This window comes from Schistocerca americana, chromosome 2, assembly GCF_021461395.2.
Source record: "Schistocerca americana isolate TAMUIC-IGC-003095 chromosome 2, iqSchAmer2.1, whole genome shotgun sequence".
In the NCBI taxonomy this organism is placed as follows: Eukaryota; Metazoa; Arthropoda; class Insecta; order Orthoptera; family Acrididae; genus Schistocerca; species Schistocerca americana.
Genome location: NC_060120.1, coordinates 327,238,559 through 327,261,996, shown reverse-complemented (window position 1 = coordinate 327,261,996; position 23,438 = coordinate 327,238,559). Strand labels below are relative to the sequence as shown.

At 38.9% G+C, this 23,438-nt stretch overlaps 1 protein-coding gene across 1 annotated transcript in view; it reads left to right on the top strand.

Annotated features, from left to right (window-relative positions):
- Nucleotides 1-23,438, top strand: part of LOC124594773 (BRO1 domain-containing protein BROX-like) — a 119,279-nt gene that overhangs the window by 53,623 nt on the left and 42,218 nt on the right. Inside the window, exons 2-6 of the mRNA XM_047133171.1 lie at nucleotides 4,702-4,911; nucleotides 4,999-5,094; nucleotides 10,805-10,983; nucleotides 15,022-15,191; nucleotides 19,078-19,159. Coding sequence (XP_046989127.1) covers nucleotides 4,702-4,911; nucleotides 4,999-5,094; nucleotides 10,805-10,983; nucleotides 15,022-15,191; nucleotides 19,078-19,159 — 737 coding nt within the window. The remainder of the gene's footprint in view (nucleotides 1-4,701; nucleotides 4,912-4,998; nucleotides 5,095-10,804; nucleotides 10,984-15,021; nucleotides 15,192-19,077; nucleotides 19,160-23,438) is intronic.

The window sequence follows — 23,438 nt, the reverse complement described above, 5'->3', positions numbered from 1 at the left end:
CCCCCATCCCCACCTCTTGCCCCCCCTCCCCCACCTTGTTCACCTCCTTGGATGGTGTCCAAGTCACAGATAAGGACCAGTCTCTACCAAGATTCTGAAGTCCTGTCGCCCCCATGACCTGTTGGGATCTGTTACGTCCAGTTCTTTAAGAGTTCCAGTGTGCTTATATCTTTTACACCAAGGGCTCGAAAACTGTGGATCAGAAGAGATATGCTATTACATACCCTGCCAATATGGAACACCACTCGCTGTAAGAAACATGTAGTGTGTTTACAGCAGAGATGATGGCCATTTGCTGAGCCCTCCAGTTTATTAAACATGTCTCCCTTAATTGTGTTTTAATATGTACTGATTCAATGAGCAGTCTGCAGGCTGTTTACCATTGCTACTCTTGCCACCATTTGGTATCCTTTATTCATGACCTTGCTGACCTCCTTCACTCTGCCTCCTCACTTGTCTTTCTCTGTCTCCCAAGTTATGGGGGTATCCTGGTGAATGACTGGCAGGTTGACTGGCTGCAGGAGCACTGACTCACCCCCATTCACTTTGCTGCTTCCAAGTGCAGATTTGCAGCTGCACATAAGATCTATGCTCACTTGGAAGTGGACCGATATCTAGTGGGCTCCTGCCCCATCTAGTAAACTCTGAACTCTCAAGGAGACTAACGCAACAAGGTGCTCTTCCTTCCGCTTCCCCCAAAAGGAATCTACAGACCTTTGTTGTGTTCACATCAGACATAGCAGGTTGATCCATAGTTTTTTTACTGTGTTATGAGTAACACCCACATTGTCGCTGTGGAGTCTTACAGACAGTAGCTCATATCGTAGTGGAGTGCAACCCCCCCCCCCCCCCCCCCAACGCCCCTTTTGGCTCTACATGCTAAGCATAGACTTTCGAACTCATTGCCTCTAATATTGGTGTATTATTCATGGATGCTTAAACTGGTTCTCAATTGTCTTCGTGAAAGTGGTTTTTATTCTCAATTATGAGGCTTTAATCTACCTCCAGGTCAGGGGCACGAAGGTTGCGGATGGGGTTCTCCTGCTGTATGCTAGGTCTTGGGGATCCCCAACCCTACCTCCTTGACCAGGCTACTCTTTCATCCCTCTTTTACTCTGTTTTAATCACTTTTAGTTTCAATTCACCTTCTTTCTGCCGTACTCAATTTTCTATTCTTGGTGCCGCATTTTGTTGGATAGTGAGCACCCATGACTTTAATGGATAAGGGGTGGGACAGCTGTGGGTGGGATGTTTCGTATCACATAAAGAACACTGGGAATGCCCACTTTATGAATTCCCTATCTTCTTCATCTTGTTTTTATTATTGATGATACCAAAGATATTCATTAAGTTTTTAGCCTTCTCGTTTTCACTATTGTGAACCTGTCATCTAGATCACAAAATGTTATGGGTGGACGTCTACTTTCAGATGCACCATGCTTGGATTGAGGGACTGATGATCTCATTGTTTGGTCCCTTCCCCCCAACCAACCAACAAACCAAGCGAATAACGGAAGGGAGGGGGGCAGGAAGTGTATGTAGAGATGGGGGGAGGGAAGAGATGGACAGCGAAAGGAGGAGAAAATGGGGGGAGAGAGAGAGAGAGAGAGAGAGAGAAGGAGGAGATGGACAGGAAGAGGGGGGAGAAGTGATGGACAGAAATAGGGGAGGAGGACATTTGGATGTATATCCAATTACCAGACATATTTAGCAACTGTGAAACTTTGTTAGATGTGCTAGGAATGATATATGTGTGATGTCTGTTCAAAAGAACAGATACTATTTTTGATCCTACAGCCATACTTATACATTATGAAATGAAATAAATTGTGCATCAGCTCCAGTTGGGCACTCAAATGATTTCAATGGCAGTAAGTGAAAATTAGTGCCAGGCCTGTACTTTGACCCATACCTGCTTCAGCTATTGAAGCACACTTTCCATCTGACCCAAATTTCTGACTTGCCCATTCCTACTTGCATAGTGTTATATGATGGCAAGAGACACTGTGTAAGTAGTGTGCAACAGGTCAGGAGTTTGGATCAGGCAGAAAGTGTGCTCAGATAGCCAAAGCAGTTAAAGTGACTGCTCACATAAAGCAGGAAATCTGGGTCTGATTCCCAACCCCACACAGATTTTCACTGTCACCACTGAAGTCATTTCATTTCCCAATTGTGACTGATGTCAGAATTTATTTCATTTCATTACATAGTATTAAGCTTCATAAAAAGTCCACTATTTGTACACTATTAGTAGCTGAGTGAGCCGAAAGGAGAAACTAATCATATACACAGAGTGTTTGGTGAATTTTTGCTGTGTTTGAAGCATTTTTAATTACTTTCACTTGTAATGTGAAGACATGATTCAAGATTTTGGCAAGTCAGTGAAGTTCTAAGCCTCATAAGTACCATGTAGTTTATCACACCTGAGAAACATTAAGATGACGGTATTAAAGATCGTAAGTGTTTATGAGCTGGTAGAAGCAACTGAAGAGCACATGGATGATGTCTACCAAATTTTTAGGGCATTTATTCAATTTAATCTTAATTATGCATATGGTATTATTAGAATGACAATAGTATCCTACCAAGTGAAGTGGTGCAGTGGTTAAAGTACTAAAATGGAATTTGGGTGACACATGATTTCACTAAAGAGACTTTCCATTGCAAAACCTGATGTGCAATATCTGTTGTGTACTTATCAAAACTGCAGCCTGGGCTCGTAGGCTGAACCTCACTTGTAGCATTAGTAACTAGTGGAGGTTGTGAGCTCCCCACATGCTCCCATTCTTTATAGTTACTCCTCTCCTTGTCAGTTACTAATTATTTGTCAATTACCATTACATGAGGTGAAATCCAAAATTTTCGGGACCGGTGCTGCCATCTGGAAAGTAGGAGTAGTGGGTCTTTGCACCGCTAGGTGACGGGAGCTGCATATCTGATGAGTCAGTGTGCGGAGTGGCATTCAGCTGGGAGGATGTGTTGCGTGTCCACAGTGATTTCCGTAATACTCTGTGTTTGGTGTGTGGCGTTTGGTGTGTGGCGATTTTACGATGGATCTGCGAACAGAACAGCGCATGTGTATCAAATTCTGAGCGAATCTCGGGAAAAGTGCTACGGAGACCCTCGCAATGATTCAACAAGTGTTTGGGGGACAGAGTATGAGCCGTACATCTGTATTTGAGTGCCATGCTCAGTTCAGGGCAGGCTGTACAGACGTCGAAGATGATGCTCACAAGGGAAGGCCCATTAGCCGCACAATGCCAGACATTGTTGCCATACTTCAACAGTTGGTTCATGCGGATCGACATCAGACCATTCAAGATCTTGTAGATGAAGTGGGTATTGGTTATGGGACATGTCAACAAATGTTGACTGATGAATTTGGCATGCATGCAAAATTTGTGCCAAAGATCTTGACTGCTGATCAGAAGGACAGCGTGTTAAAGTGTGCACGGATCTTTGTCAGACCGCATCTGATGATCCAACCTTCATGTCATGGGTTATCACCGGCGACGAGAGCTGGATTTACGGTTATGACCCAGAGACAAAGCAACAATTGTCCCAGTGAAAGAGCCTGGGCTCTCCAAGATCCAAAAAAGCGAGACAGGTGAAGAACAAAGTGAAGAGCATGATCATTGTTTTCTTTAATACCAAGGGAATTGTGCTAAAGAATTTGTCCCACCCAACCAAACAATGAAGTCCGCGTACTACTGTGACGTTTTGCAATGGCTCCATGAAAACTTGCGGTGACAATGTCCCAAACTTTGGCTTCAAGGGAACTGGCTGCTGCATCATGACAATGCTCCCTGTCACACGTCCTTGCTCACCAGGACCTTTTTGGCAAAAGACAACATGGTGGTTGTTCCCCACCCACAGTACTCGTCAGATTTGGCACCTTGCGACTTTGCGCTATCCCCAAAACTGAAACTCGAGTTGAAAGGCCATTGGTTCGGCACTCTAGAGAGGGTTCAAGAAGCATATCTGGTAGTGATAAATGCCCTCAAAGAACAGGACTTCCAGAAAACATTTGACCAGTGGCAGAAGCGCTGGGACTGGTGTGTACGTGCAGATGGGAACTACTTCAAGGGTGATGGTGACCATTAGTCCAAAGGTAAGGTTTTCAACAGATGGCAGCACCAGTCCGGAAAATTTTGGGTAGCACCTCTATGACAACTGGTTGGGTTGAGTTCATTAAGCACAATCGACTGGAACAAACTGTTAAGTCTTTTGCTAGATCCAGTTATTGAATTATAGTGACAGAGTTAGTCCACAAGATCCAAATCAAACTTTGAATGACATAGCCCTTTGCTCGAGATGAGGCCATAAAATTCAGTACTCAGCTTGGCCACCATTTCACTGCTTCCTCCAACTGACTGTTCATGACTGACTGCAGCTGTAGTTTCCGCTTAAATGGCCCCTACACTGACGGGCACTCAAAACAAGCAACCAGGAAACTCATAGCGAAGCCCAGAGATGCTTCACCACATGTTGCCACACTTCACAAGGGTTGTATCTGTTCTTGTGTCAGTGTAGATGCAACAATAGTGACTTCACAGGAAGCCCCTAACCATTTGATATTGTCATCTCCCTATGATATATATGTTTATGGCCAAGTAAACAGTTTTAAGCATTTTTGAGCTCAAATTTAAATGAGTGATTGCATATCTGAATTAGACTTACTGGTATTTCTTTTATTTACAGTGACCTGAAGCAGTCCAGAGCACGGCTTATTCAGTTATTCCCAGATGCCAACCATGCTCCGGAGACCGTTGATGTTGCTTTCAATCAGTATATGGCTATTTTTATTGGTTTTTTAACTTCACCTGACAGTAAAAATACTGGAGTAGAAAGTAAGATGCGTTATAGCGTGCTTTTTAAGTGGACACACACTCTGCTGGGAAATAAACCGCAGTAAGTTTACAAAACTCTTTGTATGTATATTCCTGCTTTTTACAACCAGTCTTCTGAGTGTGTGCAAAGTGTATTTTCTTCTTTCAGGTTGATGAGAGACTCATATTTTGAGGGTGCTAACATGAGTTACAATGTAGCAATTTGGTACATGAAACACGCAGCCATGCTTGCTGGAAAGGATGAGTGAGTATTAATTGTTTAGAGTCAATAATGTAACCTTATGTGAAGAGAAACTGAACAATGGATTTTGTCTCAAAAGCAAAATTCACTCGAGGAAAGTATAAAATTGTGAAATAGAGTGGCTGGCTATCACTTACTTTCAGGGGGTAAAATTTTAAGTATCGCTGATAAACGCAAAGTGAAGAAGCACAAAAAATTATCTGGGCCTCTTCCCCAAGGAGGAAAGGGTGATAGATTGGAGAGAGTTAGAAAGGAGGAACAGGTCATTTGTGTAGTGACTGAGTGATACCTTGCAGTCCAGCCACCAACCACACAAGTTGCATTGCTGCCCTCCAAGGCACCTGTAATTCAATTGCAGCATGTCACGCTTGCAGCAGCTATTGTGAATCCAGTGGCCCCACATCCGCCGGTACAGCTCTGCTGTCACTGACACTAGCTTACCTCCGTGAGCCATATGACATTATCACAATTTCCTAGTATTCTTCTGCCAGACAGCTTTGTAGGACGCCACCCAGTCACTTGCCAATCAGGCTATGCTTCTCTGGGCCAGGAGCTGAGTGTGCAAGCAGTCCCACAATCAGAGTTCCATTCATCAGAGCATAGAGCAAACGAGTCGGAGCTTGCAGCCTCGTGTACAGCATCCAAACTTCTGAGTCTGTGCTTGTGTTTCAGCCATGGACTATGCCTATGTACAGACATTTCTGGGCTACACCAGTGCTACCTGATTTAGGACAGACAGTGAACTTAACTCAGTTTCTAAATTAGAATAACAGTGGGACTTTTACCTTCAAGGAACTCTCATTGTGTTTGATGTCAACTCTTGTTGGATCAGCACAATCTTTAGTGGTATCACTTCAGAAGCTGTTTCCTGTTATACTGGCTGAGGTACTGTGTAATAAAGTTCTATTGTTCTTTTGGCTTCCTGGCTTCATCCATTCATTGTAGCGTGCACCTCCCACAATGGGATTCAACAGTGGCAATGAGGTAAAAGCTTTGGTGATGAGCATACGCAATTAAACTATGGTTGATTTGGTTCTGAACATCATTCCCTGTGTCATGTGTTCAGTTGGATAGTCTTCCTCTGTGTGTTCGTGTGTCCTCTACTTGGAATTTTTTATGGTTCTGCTCCACATCCAGATGTAGCCCAGTTGTTGGCTGTTTCCTTTGGCTTACTTTCATTTGTGTGTCCTCTTCTTACATTTTGCAGCATTGTGGCTAGTTGGGTTCATTATATGTTGCTTCTGAGTGACCCATGGTCATTGCATTTTTCTCACTTTCCGGTTCCTTGTTAATGCAATTTTCTGTAGGAGATATTGCTTAGTGCTCATTAACTGTTCTTTACTATTTGTTCTTAGCTTAGAGCCCTTGGCTCTTCATTTGTTTGTACACAATTTCTTCCCAGTCCACATTTAAAATGCACATTATTATTAATTCCTCTCTAACAGTAGGGCACACTATTTCATTTGTTATGGTGTTTTGCTGAGTTAGATGTTTGTTCTGTTAACTGCATCCATTTCACTTCTGTTGTGTTATTTTGAATACTGGGATCTCTCTTGTGTGAGTTACAACATCTTGGTGTCTGTACACTTTTTTTGTAGGCTGCAAGGAAATAGATTAGCATGTATTCTGTTTGCAGTTCCTTTGTATTCTGGAGGTAGCTGTCATTAGTGAAACAGTGTCAAGTGAAACAGTTCATCACTGGTTGCTGCTGATGGTTCAAAATTAGTTGACTTGGAAACTGTGTGTTTGTGTGGGCAGTTAGATTGTGTAGCAGTTTCTGGTTGTGCCATTATAGTTCTCAGTCATTACATGACATAGTAGTTGTGCAGGAAGCCCTGTTGGTCAAGTTGACTGGTATCATTTGACACTTGTCATGACTCATTCCAGTGTCTGAACTGTCTCTGTCTCAGCTTGTGCAGTGACAAAGGTGGCTGATACAGCAGTTGCTCCACACCTTTACTCATTTGATTCAGTGTACAATGGCAGCTGCACATGAGTGACATCTCATCACAGCTTCTGCCTCACATCCAGCTCTTACAGTGTACTTTGGTGCTTCTCGTCTAGCAGCTTGCCAGTCCCAACACTGCCTTGGCTCCAACACAGACAACGCGCCTCTGCCTCCTCCGAAGTTTAAGATTGTCCTGGATTAGTGGCCCACATTCCTTGTGCAGCTAACACAGTTCCTCCAAGCCTTTGAGTTCCCTGTCAATTGTGTTCTGATTTCCTCTGACAACTCAACTTCTGGCATGCCCACTGGGCACGGCGTGCTTACCAGGCACAGCACGTGTCCACCAGTTCCAATGTTACTGGCATTCTTGTTGCTGGGCCTGGTACCTTTTTGATCCCAGTGCCACCAGTGTTCGCACTGGCAGCCCCCATGCCCTTCCAGTCCCACCGACGCCCTTGCCACTGGGCTCGGTGCCTCTTCACATCCCAGCGTCCTTACTGGCAACCCCGGTGCCCCCACTGCCAGACCCAGCACTTCTTGAGGTTCCATCACCCTCACCACTGGCCCTCACTTTGCCAGCCCACTCAGTGCCACCCTCAATTGAACCCTCTCTTGCCTTTTCTGGGCCCTTAACTCAATGGCTACATTAGCAGAATGGTGTGGCTTGTACATTCAAGAAACTGTCATTGTGCTTGGGGTCAAGCTTTATCAGATAAGGACAAGGACAGTCTCGAGTGGTATCACTCCAGAAGCTGTTTTTTGTTGTATGTGCATTAGGTAGTGTGTTCCTCTTTTGGCTGCCTGGCTTCATCCATTCATTTTAGAGTACACCTCGCACAGTGGGATTCAGCAACCCGCAGCAAGAGGTCTACCCCTTCTTTCTAACCTTACTCCAATCTTCCTCCCTAAGGAAGCAAGTAATACTTCTGGAAGCTAGAATTGTTTTTGTATATATTTCAGCAGTCCTGTACTTTTCACTGTCTGAAAATGAGTACTGGCTGAGCAGTCTGACTCCTTGTAATTTCAACATATTTTGTATAACTCAATTAAATTTATTTTCCAGAAAGATATATGACAAACAGTGCTTTAAAAACATATAAAGTTAATTTATGTAGATATGAGGGTGATATTCTTGTTCAAGTAGTTGCCGCAGTAAGTTTTCAAATTCCACTGCTGATTTTCAGAGCCAGTCTAACTGGCAGTTATCCTACAAGAATACTAACGTAGCTATTCATTTTTCGTCAGTGTAGATTTGATGCTTATAGCAGAATCATTCCTCTCAGAAATAGCAATTGCATGTCACAGCTGTTTTGTACAGTTTTAACTAGTATAATATTTGCATCTGTTCCCTCCATTTCACTGTAAATTTTGTAGTGAGTGAGCTTTTGATTGCTTTAGATTAAACTGTCAGTAGTAAAAATCTTTTGCAGTTTGCTCATAGGGCAACTTCAGTCATTGTTGAAAAATGTTATTCACATACGAGAACCTTGAATAGGTATCAGCCAGATTAAGTCACATGACATTGAGGACTGACCCAGCATAGTCAATGCATAGTAAATGCCATTATGTTTGTGGTTGGATCAAGGCAAAAAGGTTTTGCATGTGTCTGGTTGTTACCTTGCAGTGCTGACTTTTAAGTGTGCATGTCTCATGCTGCATGTCTTTGTCAATCACTGGCCAGTTTACAAAGTGGCAGGACAGAATTTACATCTTATAATTCTCCCGGTATCCCAGTGATACGAACAATGGTCAGGGTTTTATTTTCTATCTAGTTATAATTATGTTGAGCGGGGCTCAATTTTTTTAGATGTACGCAATTTTGGATATTCCACAGTCTTTATCAAAGAGGACTGCACCAGCACATTGCTATGAAGCATCTGTGGCTAAGATCGGAGGCTTTTGCAATGAATAGGCCAATAAGCCATGGTTGAATGGTGTTTTTTGAGCCTCCTGAATATCTGGTGTCAGCTGGTGACCATATGGATTTGGCACCTCTGTAGTGTAAATGTCTATAACACTAGGAATAAAGTATGAGCAATAATTCACTTTCCCAAGTAAAAAAATTGAGTTCTTTTAGGGTTTTTTTTTTTTTTGGTGGTGGTGGTGGTGGGGGGGGGGGGGGGGGTATGGAGTTACTTTCATAGCTTTCAGAGGTTTCTCTGTTAGTAATGCTTGTTTTACTAACAACAATTTCCATGTATTCCACTGAGGGCTGAAAGAGTCTGTATTTCTGAAATCTACATAGTAAACTTTGTGATTGCAGCATTGTGTATAGAGCATGCAGATTACAATGTTCCTGTTGCACCAGTAATGATATTATCATCAAGATAGTTCTGACTGGCATAGCTCATAGTAGAAATTAATATGCAACTATAGTATGTTGTAGGAAATAAAATCTCTCAGTAGTTAGGAGAGACAAGTTTTCTGTTCAAAATACAGACCAAAAAATTTCTAATGAAATAATCTCCACTAGTTAAATTTTGCATGTATCAGTCTGATTTAAGTCTGAATGTTTGACTACATCTCAGTAGCACAGTATCATAAGGCAGTGAACTTTGCTTTGATTGTTTTGTACACATGAACAAAAGGATCATAGCTGTTCTCATTTACTGAACTGCAAGGACTGGTCAGTATAAAAATAAAGAAAAAGTCCTACGCGTCATTGAATGTGACATTTACAGATCTTGCATGCATCTTGGGGAACAGCTTTGGTTCAGGTTTCAGCAATTTCAACAGCACTGATTGTACCCGCATCTCACGGGTAAGTGATCATGAACAGTGATGATCGTATTAGCTGTAGAAACACTTTGGCACAGTAACCAGTGTTATGAAGTACTTTTACTTAAAACCTAGTAATTACAGTCGCATACACTGCTCTGGGTGGTGTCTGTAAATTTCCTTGTTTAGAAGTCAATGTGTGATCCCTCTGAAATAGTTAAGCACATAAATGCTGTAACTAAAGAAAAAAATATCATCACTATGCGCCCACTGCAATTAGTGATGTATATTTGTAGCTTGAAGCAATATTTCAGAACTAAATTTTGCTATTGTAGTCTGGCCACATTTTCTTTAATTAGCCATTTTCCCATTGTGGTGTGTTCGCTCACTGTTGAAAAATCCACTTTCCCATATGTCATTGTTGATTGCCATCACTATGTGATCATACTTTTTAATGTTGTAAGTCGGTTATATCTGAGAAAAAATATTCATTTTCACTCCTCCTTTCCTTGTATCCTCCTCATCTAGTTGCATTAAACATTTATTTCTAAGTCTTCTCACATAGCCAGCATTTATCAACAGGACTCCCATAAAACAGCTGCTTGTATATAAAATTAAATGGAATTATATCAGACTTTATATGTTCCACACTGTGAAAAAAATTGAAGACAGAAAATATGTCTCGGCATCAATTTCATGCCTTTCTTCCCAGTGAATGCCTGATTCTTTTCACTTCCTCACTTCATAGGTTGTGAATTGTTGAATGTGGCTGTATCTTCAAATTAAAATGTAGGTATTGTGTCTGTGTTTGTTCTTTACTGTTCCTGCCTCAGTACTTCTTTTTTTTCCTTCGGGAAAAAATACCTGATTTTAGTCTTTGGTTGTGGAGATATCTTGCTACTTCCTTCATTTGTTGATCTTGTGTTCTTTACACGGTAAGTCCCATAGTGCTCAGAGTCATTTGAGCCATCTTTACATGGGAGAAGTAATACTAGTGTTTTTCTTGGGAAAATTATAGAGAATGCTTTGGTTTTATGTGTATTTCAGCATCACCATGGAAGAAGCAAAGGAAGTGCACAAATGCCTAAGGAAAGCTGCTGGCATATTCAGATTTATTCAATCCCAGTATTTGCCTCAGTTACCAGGGAAACAGCTTGAGGGTGGTGATCTTGATCCACGTGTCCTATCTGCTTACTTGACACAATGCACTGCAGAAGCACAAGAAGGTAAGGTGAAACAATGTCATGACTTGTATAGGAGTACAGTTGCTGTTTTTATGACCTTGAAATATTAATGACTGAACACTTAAGCCCATTCAACTTATTAAATAAAAATCAGTTTGATTTTAGTAAACATCATATAACGAACACTACACTAATTAGGGTAAATGATGATCTAAACTGTAGACTACTGAGAGACCACAGTATTGCCATTATTAAACTTTAGCAAAAAATTTATGCAACCAGTTTAACATACTGCTGATAAAGATGCAAAATGCAAAATTTTCAGATAGTGTACTGAACTCTTTTTGGGAGAAGGGCAGGTAACATTGAGAAATAGACAACAGCATCAGCAGTTCTACAAGGAGCAGTTTTCGACTTGCAGTTGTTATTCTTGTATGTTGATGATATCTTGTTGGTTGTGTCCACCTGTATGTGCTAGTGACCTCCGACTTTGCTTAAACACCTGGCCTGAACATATCAGAGCTGCCATCACCCGCGAATTACAGCGCATCTTCATTGTTCAGACAGACTGAAAACTAAGTGCAGAGAAGTCTCAAATAATTGTAGGAACTCATTAGAACTTAATCGGCAGTAAAATCTTTAAATACTTGTGCCTATTTCTTTTTGTCAGTTACCCATTACTATAACAGAAAATAATTCCAGACATGAGTATGACTTTGGATGAACATCTCAGTGGAGCTGGGAAAAAAAGAAAGAAAGAAATAAAAGAACTCTCATTTTGTGCAGAATGACTCTCGCATGTCTTTATGCTTATAAGGAATTCTGTAATGTATTTGTACAGGATGTGAAATAGAAATGTTGCTTCACTTGTTCTGGTGGACCTGTACTATTGTAATGCAGTGTACCACAGCACAAGTAATGAATACTTGTGTGTGTGTTACATCTTTTATATCTGCCTGTCTGATCGTATAGTCCTCACACAGACATTTGAATGGCCGTGACCAGACACCCTTTTATCAGCTTCATAACGTGTACATCCCTTAGTGCCTTATGTCACAAATCAAATATTTATCTTCACATTCTATTTGTAACTCAGGAAGTAATGTGTGTAGCATTTGTGATGTACCAATCTGTAAAACAAAAACATCCCCAAATTCCTCCTCCATTTCTGGTATCTTCTTCTTGTACAAGCTTCCGTGCACCCTAAGCACAATTCAATGCCTACATTCAATAAAAACCTGAAGCACTTTCTTTTAACATCTTCTTGATTACATCCCCACCAAATAAGTAAATAAATTACGTAAAAAAAAGAGGTCATTACTCTCTGTCAAACAGTGCAAACACTCCCTCTTCCATTGCCCTTTTTCTTTCACTCACTCACATCATCTTAGCTTTTCCCCCCTGTATTCCACTACTCCCCTTCTTAGTCTCTCAAATCGCCCTCTTCCTTCTCTTTACTTCATGTCCATTGTTGCCATGGCTCACAATTTAATTCTGCTTGCCTGTAAATTGGCTCTGTTATTCTACACTTCATGAACACATATAAAACTATTGTTTTTGTTATAGTTATTAGTGTTTCTTGGTATTTCTGTCATTACTGTTTCTAAGTGTGAAGTTCCATACTAAATATAAAACCTTTGTAACACAAGTGCCACAGTGACTGTAATGATAAAATGTGAAGAACATCTACATCTACATACATAATCCGCAATCCACCATATGGTGCGTGGTGGAGGGTACCACATACCACAACTAGCATCTTCTCTCCCTGTTCCACTCCCAAACAGAACGAGGGAAAAATTACTGCCTATATGCCTCTGTACGAGCCCTAATCTCTCTTATCTTATCTTCGTGGTCTTTCCGTGAAATATAAGTTGGCAGCAGTAAAGTTGTACTGCAGTCAGCCTCAAATGCTGGTTCTCTAAATTTCCTCAGTAGCGATTCATGAAAAGAATGCCTCCTTTCCTCCAGAGATTCCCACCCGAGTCCTGAAGCATTTCCGTAACACTTGCATGATGATCAAACCTACCAGTAACAAATCTAACAGCCCGCCTCTGAATTGCTTCTATCTCCTCCCTCAATCCGACCTGATAGAGATCCCAAGCGCTCGAGCAGTACTCAAGAATAGGTCGTAGAAAAGTATTTCTAAACTCTTTGCAGGTACTGATTAGCAAGAACATATTAATTGGTCATTCACATTTGTACAAAACTTCTGTGTAATCTGAAAACTGTAAGCACCATAAACTGACCTAAAGTGGGTTTTGATGATAATTTTGCAGATAAATTAGCACTATTTGCTTTACATTAAACCAAGTACCATAATTTTCCCAGTTTGAAACCTTCTTTTTTACCTGTTGCAGATCTTCTTATGTTAATTTCTGTTTTCAGTATACCTTCTTAAGATTTGTAAATGAAAAAATAACAGTCAACTCAAGATCACAGACAATTATTCTGTAGGCAGCATTCATCATATCGGGTGAAAAACTCATTAAACGATTTCAGCGAGTTCTGGGATAAATTAATACACATTAGCACATCAATAAAAAATGTTAGATTTGTAAAGAATTTTGTAGCTAATGTCATGGCATTTCTTCGTCATCATGAGTGATTTATATCCCCATCCGGCCATCCTGATTTAAAATTTCTGATGGTTGCCAGGAGAGTTCCCATATGAAGGTCATGGTTGATTTCCTTTGTCCTCCTTATCCAACTGAAGTTAATAGGCCAGAAAGGTGTAACTTTCCTTCTACCTCTTTTAATTTATAGTACTTTCATTATTGAGTTGGTTAGTGAACTCAGGTGTGTGAGGGCAAGGTGAAAAGCTCGGCAGCTCACACTTTGATATCATTAATATCAGCAAAAGTTTTTTTTGTTCTGTTCGGTGGATAATTTAGTGGGCCAGTCAGGATGCGATGGGTGCCTGAGTGCTCATCAAGCCAAGAATATGAGTGTGTGCAGCTCTGTGAACATTGTCATCTTGGAAGATGGTAGTGTTCACAGCATCATAAAGAAATAGAAGGAAGGACAGAACTTGGTCACTGAACACCTTGAAATAAAAAACATAATAGCTCATGTTATGGTAACCTAAATGATTGTACCGAAGTCATTGTATGGAGGACGCAGGACAGAGACTACACCCTCCACACCATGCAAATTAAACAGCACAATGGGATGTTGGGGCACTCAATGCAGTCAATCATTTGAAAAGAGGAAATTGTGGCTTATTGGACCGCACTATCTCCCGTCAGCTAGCTACTGTCCAGTTTCTGTATTGTTTGGCCCATTGATAACCTGAAGCTTAATGTGCAGCTGTGAGCGGTGGCCATCTATGGGGTACCAGTTTCCAAACGCCCTTGCATGCAGTTCCCTTCGCAGTGCTCTTTCAGATACTGGTTGAGATGGACCTGCATTCACTGACAGCAGCAATTCCTATCATGTTTGAAATGATGGTTGTCATTGACAAGACATGGCACTCATCCCCAGTCTGTGTCAGTTGGTATCTTTTTATGACCACTAACCTTATTCTTTGTCACATTTCTATATGTGCTAAACAGTTCTTTGTAAATGCATTGGACTGTTCATATTGATGTACTAACAAATGTGACAACTTCATAGCCCCTTTGTGCTATTCTGTAATGTCTTCATGTCGACCCATCTTACTCCACTGATCCTGTACAATGAACAGGCACATACACACTACTTCAGTGCCATGGCTTAAGTCAGAGTTGGTAGGTCAAATGGCTGCATGGTACCAGTTCTACATACCTCAGTGTACTCTTTTATGGAGGTGACTAAATGTCCAGTAAACTTATGTAGGAAGAGATGTAGATCAAAAAGGAAAATGCTGCTGTCCACAAAAGGTGCTTTGGCAATGAGAAAATTGGGTGATTCAGAGTCAAAATTAAAAGCAGATGATATAAAAAGAGAGCTTTTAAAGTTCAATCATGAAGCTAAAACTGTTCATCTTGCGCTAGTATTATACCTCAAATGCATTTAAAGAATGTTACGTAAAAGTAATTGTTCTCTCCTTAGTCTATAATATTTATATTTCACTTGGTTTCTGATCAATCCTCTCAACAGTCACAGTTGCGCGGGCAGTGGAACTGAAACACAATCCAAGCTTAATATCAGCTTTATCGAATGAGACATCCAAAATGTTTGCTGATGCTGCAACGGTATTAGCTACAGTTGAGCAAGCAAAGCAGTGGGTGCTCTACCTGAAGATTAAGGCAGCTTTCTATGAAGCTTATGTAAGTAAAATGTCATATAAATTCTTGTTTTCATTGTTGTATTGTCTGCGTCTAAACACACACACACACACACACACACACACACACACACACAGTGCATGTGTGTTCTCAACTACTCATTATCCACAGGAGGAAGTATATGATGGTGTTCAGAGGAAGAAACTCACTCAGCTTCATTAGTAGATATGAGTACACGAGGTATGAAGTTAGAAATAATGGAATTTTTTTTCTTACTCTGTTGCTACCCTATGTTAAACAGACTGCTTCACCTACAGTTTCCTTTCCTGTCTTTTCATGTCCATTACACTGTTCTCTTTAATACCAGGGGAAGGAGCATTTGATTTCAAAAACATGATACTTAATTCCAGCTACTTTGTGTTGCAACAAGTGAAACTCAGTCCAGTAACTTTACCTTGCTGTCATGATACACTTAGCTATTTTATGATACTAAACATTTGCATGTTAGTTAATCACTAGCACCATTTACTGACTGTGAGTAGGACATAGTCTAACTTTTGCACATGTTAGTAGTACCTATGTATGTAGTAACATCATCATTTTTATTCGTATCAGAAACACTGTGTTAAGTGGTATGCTTTGGCCTTCAGCATTATTATTATTATTAACATTTCTTTCCTTTCTCAGACGTTATGTCTGGTTAAAAATGGAAAGTGACGCGGACCTTGATCAAGCGTGACTTCCTTTTAACTGTACGGTATATGTTACATTGCATTTAGGAACTTTCGGGTAATTGAACATGTATCAATAATTACAGATTTCTGTAGTTGTATATATACGTTTGGATGTAGCTGTATTGTGTTGATGTACTGGTGGATATTGTGTGGGATGACTCCTGTAGTTGATAGTGTAATTGGTGTAATGTCAACTTTATCCTGATGCCACATGTCCTTGACTTCCTCAGCCAGTTGGATGTATTTTTCAATTTCTTATCCTGTTTTCTTCTGTATATTTGTTGTATTGGGTATGGATATTTTGATTAGTTGTGTTAATTTCTTCTTTTTATTGGTGAGTATGATGTCAGGTTTGTTATGTGGTGTTGTTTTATCTGTTATAATAGTTCTGTTCCAGTATAATTTGTATTAATCATTCTCCAGTACATTTTGTGGTGCATACTTGTATGTGGGAACGTGTTGTTTTATTAGTTTATATTGTCTGGCAAGTTGTTGATGTATTATTTTTGCTACATTGTCATGTCTTCTGGTGTATTCTGTATTTGCTAGTATTGTACATCTGCTTGTGATGTGATCTACTGTTTCTATTTGTTGTTTGCAAAGTCTGCATTTATTTGTTGTGGTATTGGGATCTTTATAAGATGCTTGCTGTAATATCTGGTGTTTATTGTTTGATCCTGTATTGCAATCATGAATCCTTCCATCTCTCTGTATATATTGCGTTTTCTTAACCATGTGTTGGATGTGTCTTGATCGATGTGTGGCTGTGTTAGATGATACGGGTGTTTGCCGTGTAGTGTTTTCTTTTTCCAATTTACTTTCTTTGTATCTGTTGATGTTATGTGATCTAAAGTGTTGTAGAAGTTGTTATGAAATTGCAATGGTGTATTCGATGTATTTATATGAGTGATTGCTTTGTGTATTTTGCTAGTTTCTGCTTGTTCTATAAAGAATTATTATCATTGTCATTATTATTATTGTTGTTTACACTGCTGAGCCAAAATGTTGTGACCACTGCTCATCAAGTGCCTGCCGCCTGATGGCACGTGATGTGGAAAGGAAAATATATAAGTGTAGGAGAGAGAAATGTGCAGTCATTGTACCCAAGATGAGGCTACAAATGAATTTATTCATTTGTGGCCTCATGAATAAATTCACTGACCTAAGGAATCTTGGGAAAGGTCATGGCACCTGTCCCATGTAGCAACACTGCACCAACCCCCATATATCAGTACATTAATATTAGGACACATAAATGTGTACATACATTCATAAGACTGCACAAATCAATCATACCTAACTATAGGAACTGCTGTTGCACTTACAATGAAAATCTACTATCCTAGATTTTTATGTCTTCTCAATCTAATACTACATTTCTTCTCATTATTTTATATGGAAATGTCATGGCTCATTTGTCATAGAGTGACACAATCTATTAATGATGCCTTTATGTCCTTATATGTCACTCTTTATTCACTCAAATGATTTTCTGCCTAATGACCAAGATTTGCTGCTTCACTACAATCATCAGATACCCACCTCACTCTCATTATGCAACATTGTTCTGCCTCTCCAAAATTATAAAAATCACTGTAATACTGTTATGTAGGAAGCATGACATTTCCCAAGGAACCATTGCAAACGCTCAAGATTTTCGGACTCACTCATGTGTCTTTTAAATCATGGAAGGTTACCACTTGAAAGTGATCATTTATCAGCTGGTTGCTAGTGATGACTGAATGCCACATGGACAAAAATGTAATCACAATCCCTTTTAAAACATTCTGCATAACCCTTTTATTTGTATAAGAACAGTTCTCTTTTTTTCTGTCTCCTTCCCAGTTCATTATTTTCCCGTGTTTTTATTTCTCCCCCCCCCCCCCCTTTTTTTTTTTTTTTTTTTTTTTTAAAAAAAAAAAGCTCTGTACCTTACATCTTTGTCCATCATCTTTCCCCTTGTTAGTCTAACTCTACAGTTTGAATCTTAGGCCATGAATGAAATTTTCACTATGCATAAGAGTGTGTTCTGGTGTGATACTTCCCAGGTGAACTATTTAGACACTGTTCACAGCCAGCCCTCACTTACTCAATACTACCAGTCTACTATCTTCAGTCAGCACTGCCTATGAAAGGCAAGAATATCAAATTATGGTCTGGCACACAGTTTGTCTCTTCACTAGTTTTGAATGCCACCCATTTGTCCGTTGTTATGTCTATAAATTTTTCTTGTGCATTACATCTCTCGTGTCCCTGGTATTGGCGTGACTTTTTCTGCCCTACAGCACCAGTGATGCACTCTTTTCTTTTACCTGTTCCCCGTCTTAATCATGATTCACCTCTGTTTTTAAATTATGTCTGTCAGTCCTGCTCCAGTTGTTCTTGTTATGGCAGCTGAGAGAAGATGGGTCCTCTTCTGTCACAAAGATTGCTAATAATAATTTGTGAATGTCATATTTACCTAATTCTGTCAGTATGTTTTGTTTTCTAAAAGTGATCTAATATTCACTTTCATTTTCTGTCTTGTATTGTTGTTTGCGATACTTTCATATTTTGCTCTTCTTATGTTTCTTGTTAATCAGCAGTGCTGATTGTGGCAACATCTCTCTTTAGCTCATTTTATAACAAAAATCAATTAGTAATTATTTAATCAAACAAGACAGCAATATCAAAGTAATGTGGCATCACTCTGCTAAAATATTTCTGAGGGCAGGGACAAAAAGGAAAAATGAAATGCTACATACATGTTATAGTAACTCATGCAATGGAAAATCCAAGATGAAATGTAACAATATTATGAGAAGGAAAGGTGCTACTCATCATATAGTGGAGATTCTGAGTTTCAGATAGGCACAAGAAAAAGACTCACAATTATAGCTTTTGACCATTAAGGCCTTTGCACACACACACACACACACACACACACACACACGTTTATCTATTGTTGATGAAAGCCTTAATGGCCGAAAACTATAATTGTGACAGTCTTTTTCTTGTGCGTATCTGCGACTCAGCATCCCCACTATATGTTGAGTAGCAACTTTCCTTCTCATAATATTGTAATATTGTTGTAGTAACTCATGTATTCAGTCATTCCTCAGTTGTCTTAACAAAGGTACATGGGCTTTCAGTTATGCCACAAATAGTAATGGAAACATTCAGTTGAATTGTTAATGTTCTGTTTACTCTTTCAGGCATACACTTTTTGTGGAGAAAATCTCTTGTCACAGGACAAGTGTGGAGAAGCTGTAAGGGGCTTACAGGAGGGTCAAACCAGTAAGTATTATTATTTCAACTGCACCTGACCAGAATGATGTAATAAATAAAAGGATATAGTCACATGTTTGACTCATTTCTATGACTGGAATTGTAAGATAACAGCAGTATTTTCAGGTAACACTTAATACAGAGAATATGTGTATTAACACGATTCACATTGTCCGTCACACTTCACATAGTGTAGACTGGGAACTGTCTGTTAGGCATGCCTGATGTAAAACTGACTGGGCACAGCCTGTGCTGCCTGAGTTGTTGTTGTTCTGCCGGCAGAGGGCGCGGCCAATTTCTCGCGTGCCCTCTGGTGGATGGGACTTTACTTGCGGCAACTACTGTCCGTGATGCGCCGTGCCGATGTGCGCCTCCCGTGATCTTTCTGGTGGCTACTGCAATATGATGTTCGAAAATGCTCTAACCCAAGATCACTGTAATTTATTGCTCAACTAGTGCACACTATACTGGCATTTTAAGTACTGGTGCTGTAGAGAGGTGCAAATAATGTGGATTATTTCAAGATGTATGGTTGTTGGCTACTTTCACCAGCATCAATTCATGCATCTAAGTTTGCACCTCTGCAGTCTCTCACTTCGATTACCACTGATATAGTCTAAATTGATTGATATATTAACCCTCCTTTGAACAGAGTGATATTTACCTCTTCTTTCTTGAAGAAAAGGAAACACCATCCATAATCATGATAAAGAATACAGTACAATGCAATCATAAATAATGTTGCAGCTATATTCGAAGATTGCAGGCTGCGGTGTATCCAGGTATCATTCCCAGGATGAGTAATTTAGAAATGAAAGAAATTGCCTCCCTTTCCAGAAGATATGTTGTAGAAAAACTTTTACACAAATACTCATAGGCGCCCGACACACATTCACCACGTTCACCCAGAATCATGGACGGGAAGAGACAGATATTTGAAGAGTGAAAAATTTGATATTGGCTTAATGAAACTTTAGATTACAGATATATGATCATCTTTCTTTTCATGCATGCCTCTTTTTGGTGTGTGCATGTTTTATGTTGCATCTTTGCCCCACACAGTGTTCCAATAATGATTAAACAACATATACTTGATCATGATTACTGGATGATATTATGCAGCAGTGGTAGATTTTACAAACAACATAAATAATCAAATTTCATATGAAAGTACTTCTTAAACTACTTTGGGCCTGGCTGGGGATCAAATCCCTTTATTTGTGGCCAAGTTTATATCTTATTTATCCCCTGCACATGTCAGCTTTATTTATATTACAGTTAATTTTCATGAAATTTACAAAACTTTAAATGCTCAGTTTCTAAGAGATCATCACTCAACAAAGGGCATATTTGAATTATAATCTTTTGCTCCATAGGAAAAGTGCATCTTCATGTGCATTTGTTTAAAAAGTTCAATGCCGCAATGGAGCAGCTATAAAGTTCCAATCAAGGTATATAGACCACATTGTCCATCACGTATTTTAGAGTCCAAAAGGCCATCCCTTATCATCGACGCCACGCCTAGAGCTCACCATATTCCAGGTAAACCCATAAATTACATACTTTAATTCCTCCTTTGTAGTAAAGTTCAGCATCCAACACCACTACAAAGGCACTTACAATGTTTTTGTCATTTTAGGTGCACCATAATTTGATCATTGTTTCACATGAGTGTGTTTTCCTAATTTAACACATGCTAAACATATGCTATGTGGAAATTTTCTGTAAGAACCCTTTTTATTTCACATATGTTAAACACCCTTTTCATATACTCTTTTCCTTAGTTGTCTTGTACAAGTGTGTAAAATTTTACATGATTTAAAGAAATTAAAATATGACATAATTGCTCCTTACAACTATACATAAATGTAATTTTAATATCAGCTGACAAACAATATCTAATAAATTTCAGTTATGAACAAGTGTATACATGACTTTGTCGCATCATTTTGATATTTGCATAACAATATTTAGATACAAGTGAATAATGTTTAAGAAGTCATTTTCGCCTTCTAAATTCGTAGGAAAACATTTCTGTGACAAGCTATTTCATATTAATTCTCATTGTTTATAAATCACTTATATTTAAAACTTTTATGATGAGCTATTATTCCCTTTAACTTTTAAACTCTTGACATAATCTTTGTTTACACAAATAAATTGCAAAACATGTTACAAGTCAGGACTGAAAAAAAAAAAAAAAAAAAAAATGTATGCAATTTGATGATATGCATGAACTACTACCATGACCTCATTTAACTTAAACATTCATAATTCCATATTGCTAACGAAAGGAATGAAGTCCTTCAATCTCATGTTTCCAACACAAGCAGGCCTAACTACACTTAGCAACACTATCTCATTTCTTCTATGAGGTGGTCTATGAATATACAGGGAGTTATGATTAAGAATTCAAAGAAGCATTTATCATCTCCTGCTGAAATCCATTGTTTACACATCACACAATAATTGAGCAAATTCTCTTGAAGGCTTCTTTGTGTTTTGTGACATAACTATTTACTCAGTGTTTGCAGCACTATAGATAAAATTCTAACGTCATTGTCTCTTACAAGTTTATTAATGTCTTTTGCTTAAAAGTACTTATAACGATTGTAATCAGTGTACCTAATTTATACTTTTCATCATGGGATACAGCTCCTGTGTAGTGCACTTTACTACGAAAGCTGTGTCAAAAGAAATGTTTCATGGAAGGACATCCAGATAAGCCCTGATCATGTGTAATGTGTATTTGGCATTCATATCTGTTACTTGTATTCTTCAGTGTACAGTCTGACCCCTTATTTTTATCCTTTGGTAGTACACATCCTTGACTTCATTACACATCATTTTACGTACTATAACTTCCTTATATTCACACATAACATTCACACTGTCACATTCATACACATATTTATATATAAATAATTATTTATATTGTGGTGTGACCCATTTCTTTTGGTACCACCTACTTAAATTATTTTTCTTCTCATTACTGGGCCATGTCCTTGCATCGTTCCCTATAAAAAAAACCTTAATATTTACTTATAAACTAAGCATTTAGTACACAAACATTTTTAGTTCATCATATTCTGACTCATTCTCAGAATTCAACCCTTTTTTGTGAGAGCAAAATGTGCAAATATTAACAGCTTGTCAATCGTTGCTACTTACCTTTTCAATTCTTTCCATATTCATACAATGAGTACACATGAAATAAATTGGTATCTTCGAAGACAAGCCACTGTGTAATTACCCCCTCTCAGAGCTTATTTAGAGCAAGAGCATATCCTTGGAATTATTCATTCTTTCATGGGATATACAGATTTGCTATACTATAGTGCTTAGTTTATTTTGTATATAGCTACAATGTAGGTTTTATGTATACATTGTAAATAGTAACCTAGTGTGTAGATATCTCCCGTAGTTAGTTCATTTTATTCCCTTCCATGTAAATATTTCCTTATCTTAGTTTTCTTTTCTTATATTAATTTTATTCTTGTGGTGTAGACCTTTGAATTTATTTTAATAATTAATTTACATTCATAAACTTTTGAGTATATTCTACTTGGTGTACAGATATTAATATGAGCCGAATGTTTGGCATGTTAAACAGTATGTTGGACTCATTTCACACATGGGCTGAGATCACTGTCCTGTGATGCAAATTTCTACTGTGCTTGTGCGTAGCCTCGCCTCTTAATGCTACATAATTTATTTCTCCCCACCACATTTAACACTTTTGCGGCTGGAAGGTGTATGTGTTTTAGTAGTGACTTTGAATCATAGGGATTAAATTCTGCTTATTACTTATTTCGCAACATCCTTTTGTCAGTGAAAAAAATCTTAAATAACTATTGACTCACCTTATTTCTATTTACACACATATAAATAACAAGAGAGAAACTTATTGTAAAACCAAGTGAACACCTTTCCTAATTTATAGTGAAATATTTTAACTGTATGTAAGCACAATAGCTTTGTTAGTTGGTTTAACCTTTTGTCTAACCCATTCAGAGTACAAATTCCTTTAGCTCCTTTGGTTCATAAAAACCCTTGTCCTTTCCATTATAAGATTCCTAGTCTATATGATCCAAGAAGAGGGACTTGTGTAATTATAAGTGGGCCAGCGTATAAGAATTGCCATTTGCAGTTAAGTTTTCCTTGTTTGGTAGACTCTGGGCGCATTTGCAACACTACTCCATGTCTTGTATGGAACTGTATAGTGCACCCCAATCTTTTGTCGTGAAACTTTTTTTTTTCGTTACTCAACCTTTTCTCAATCAAGGGT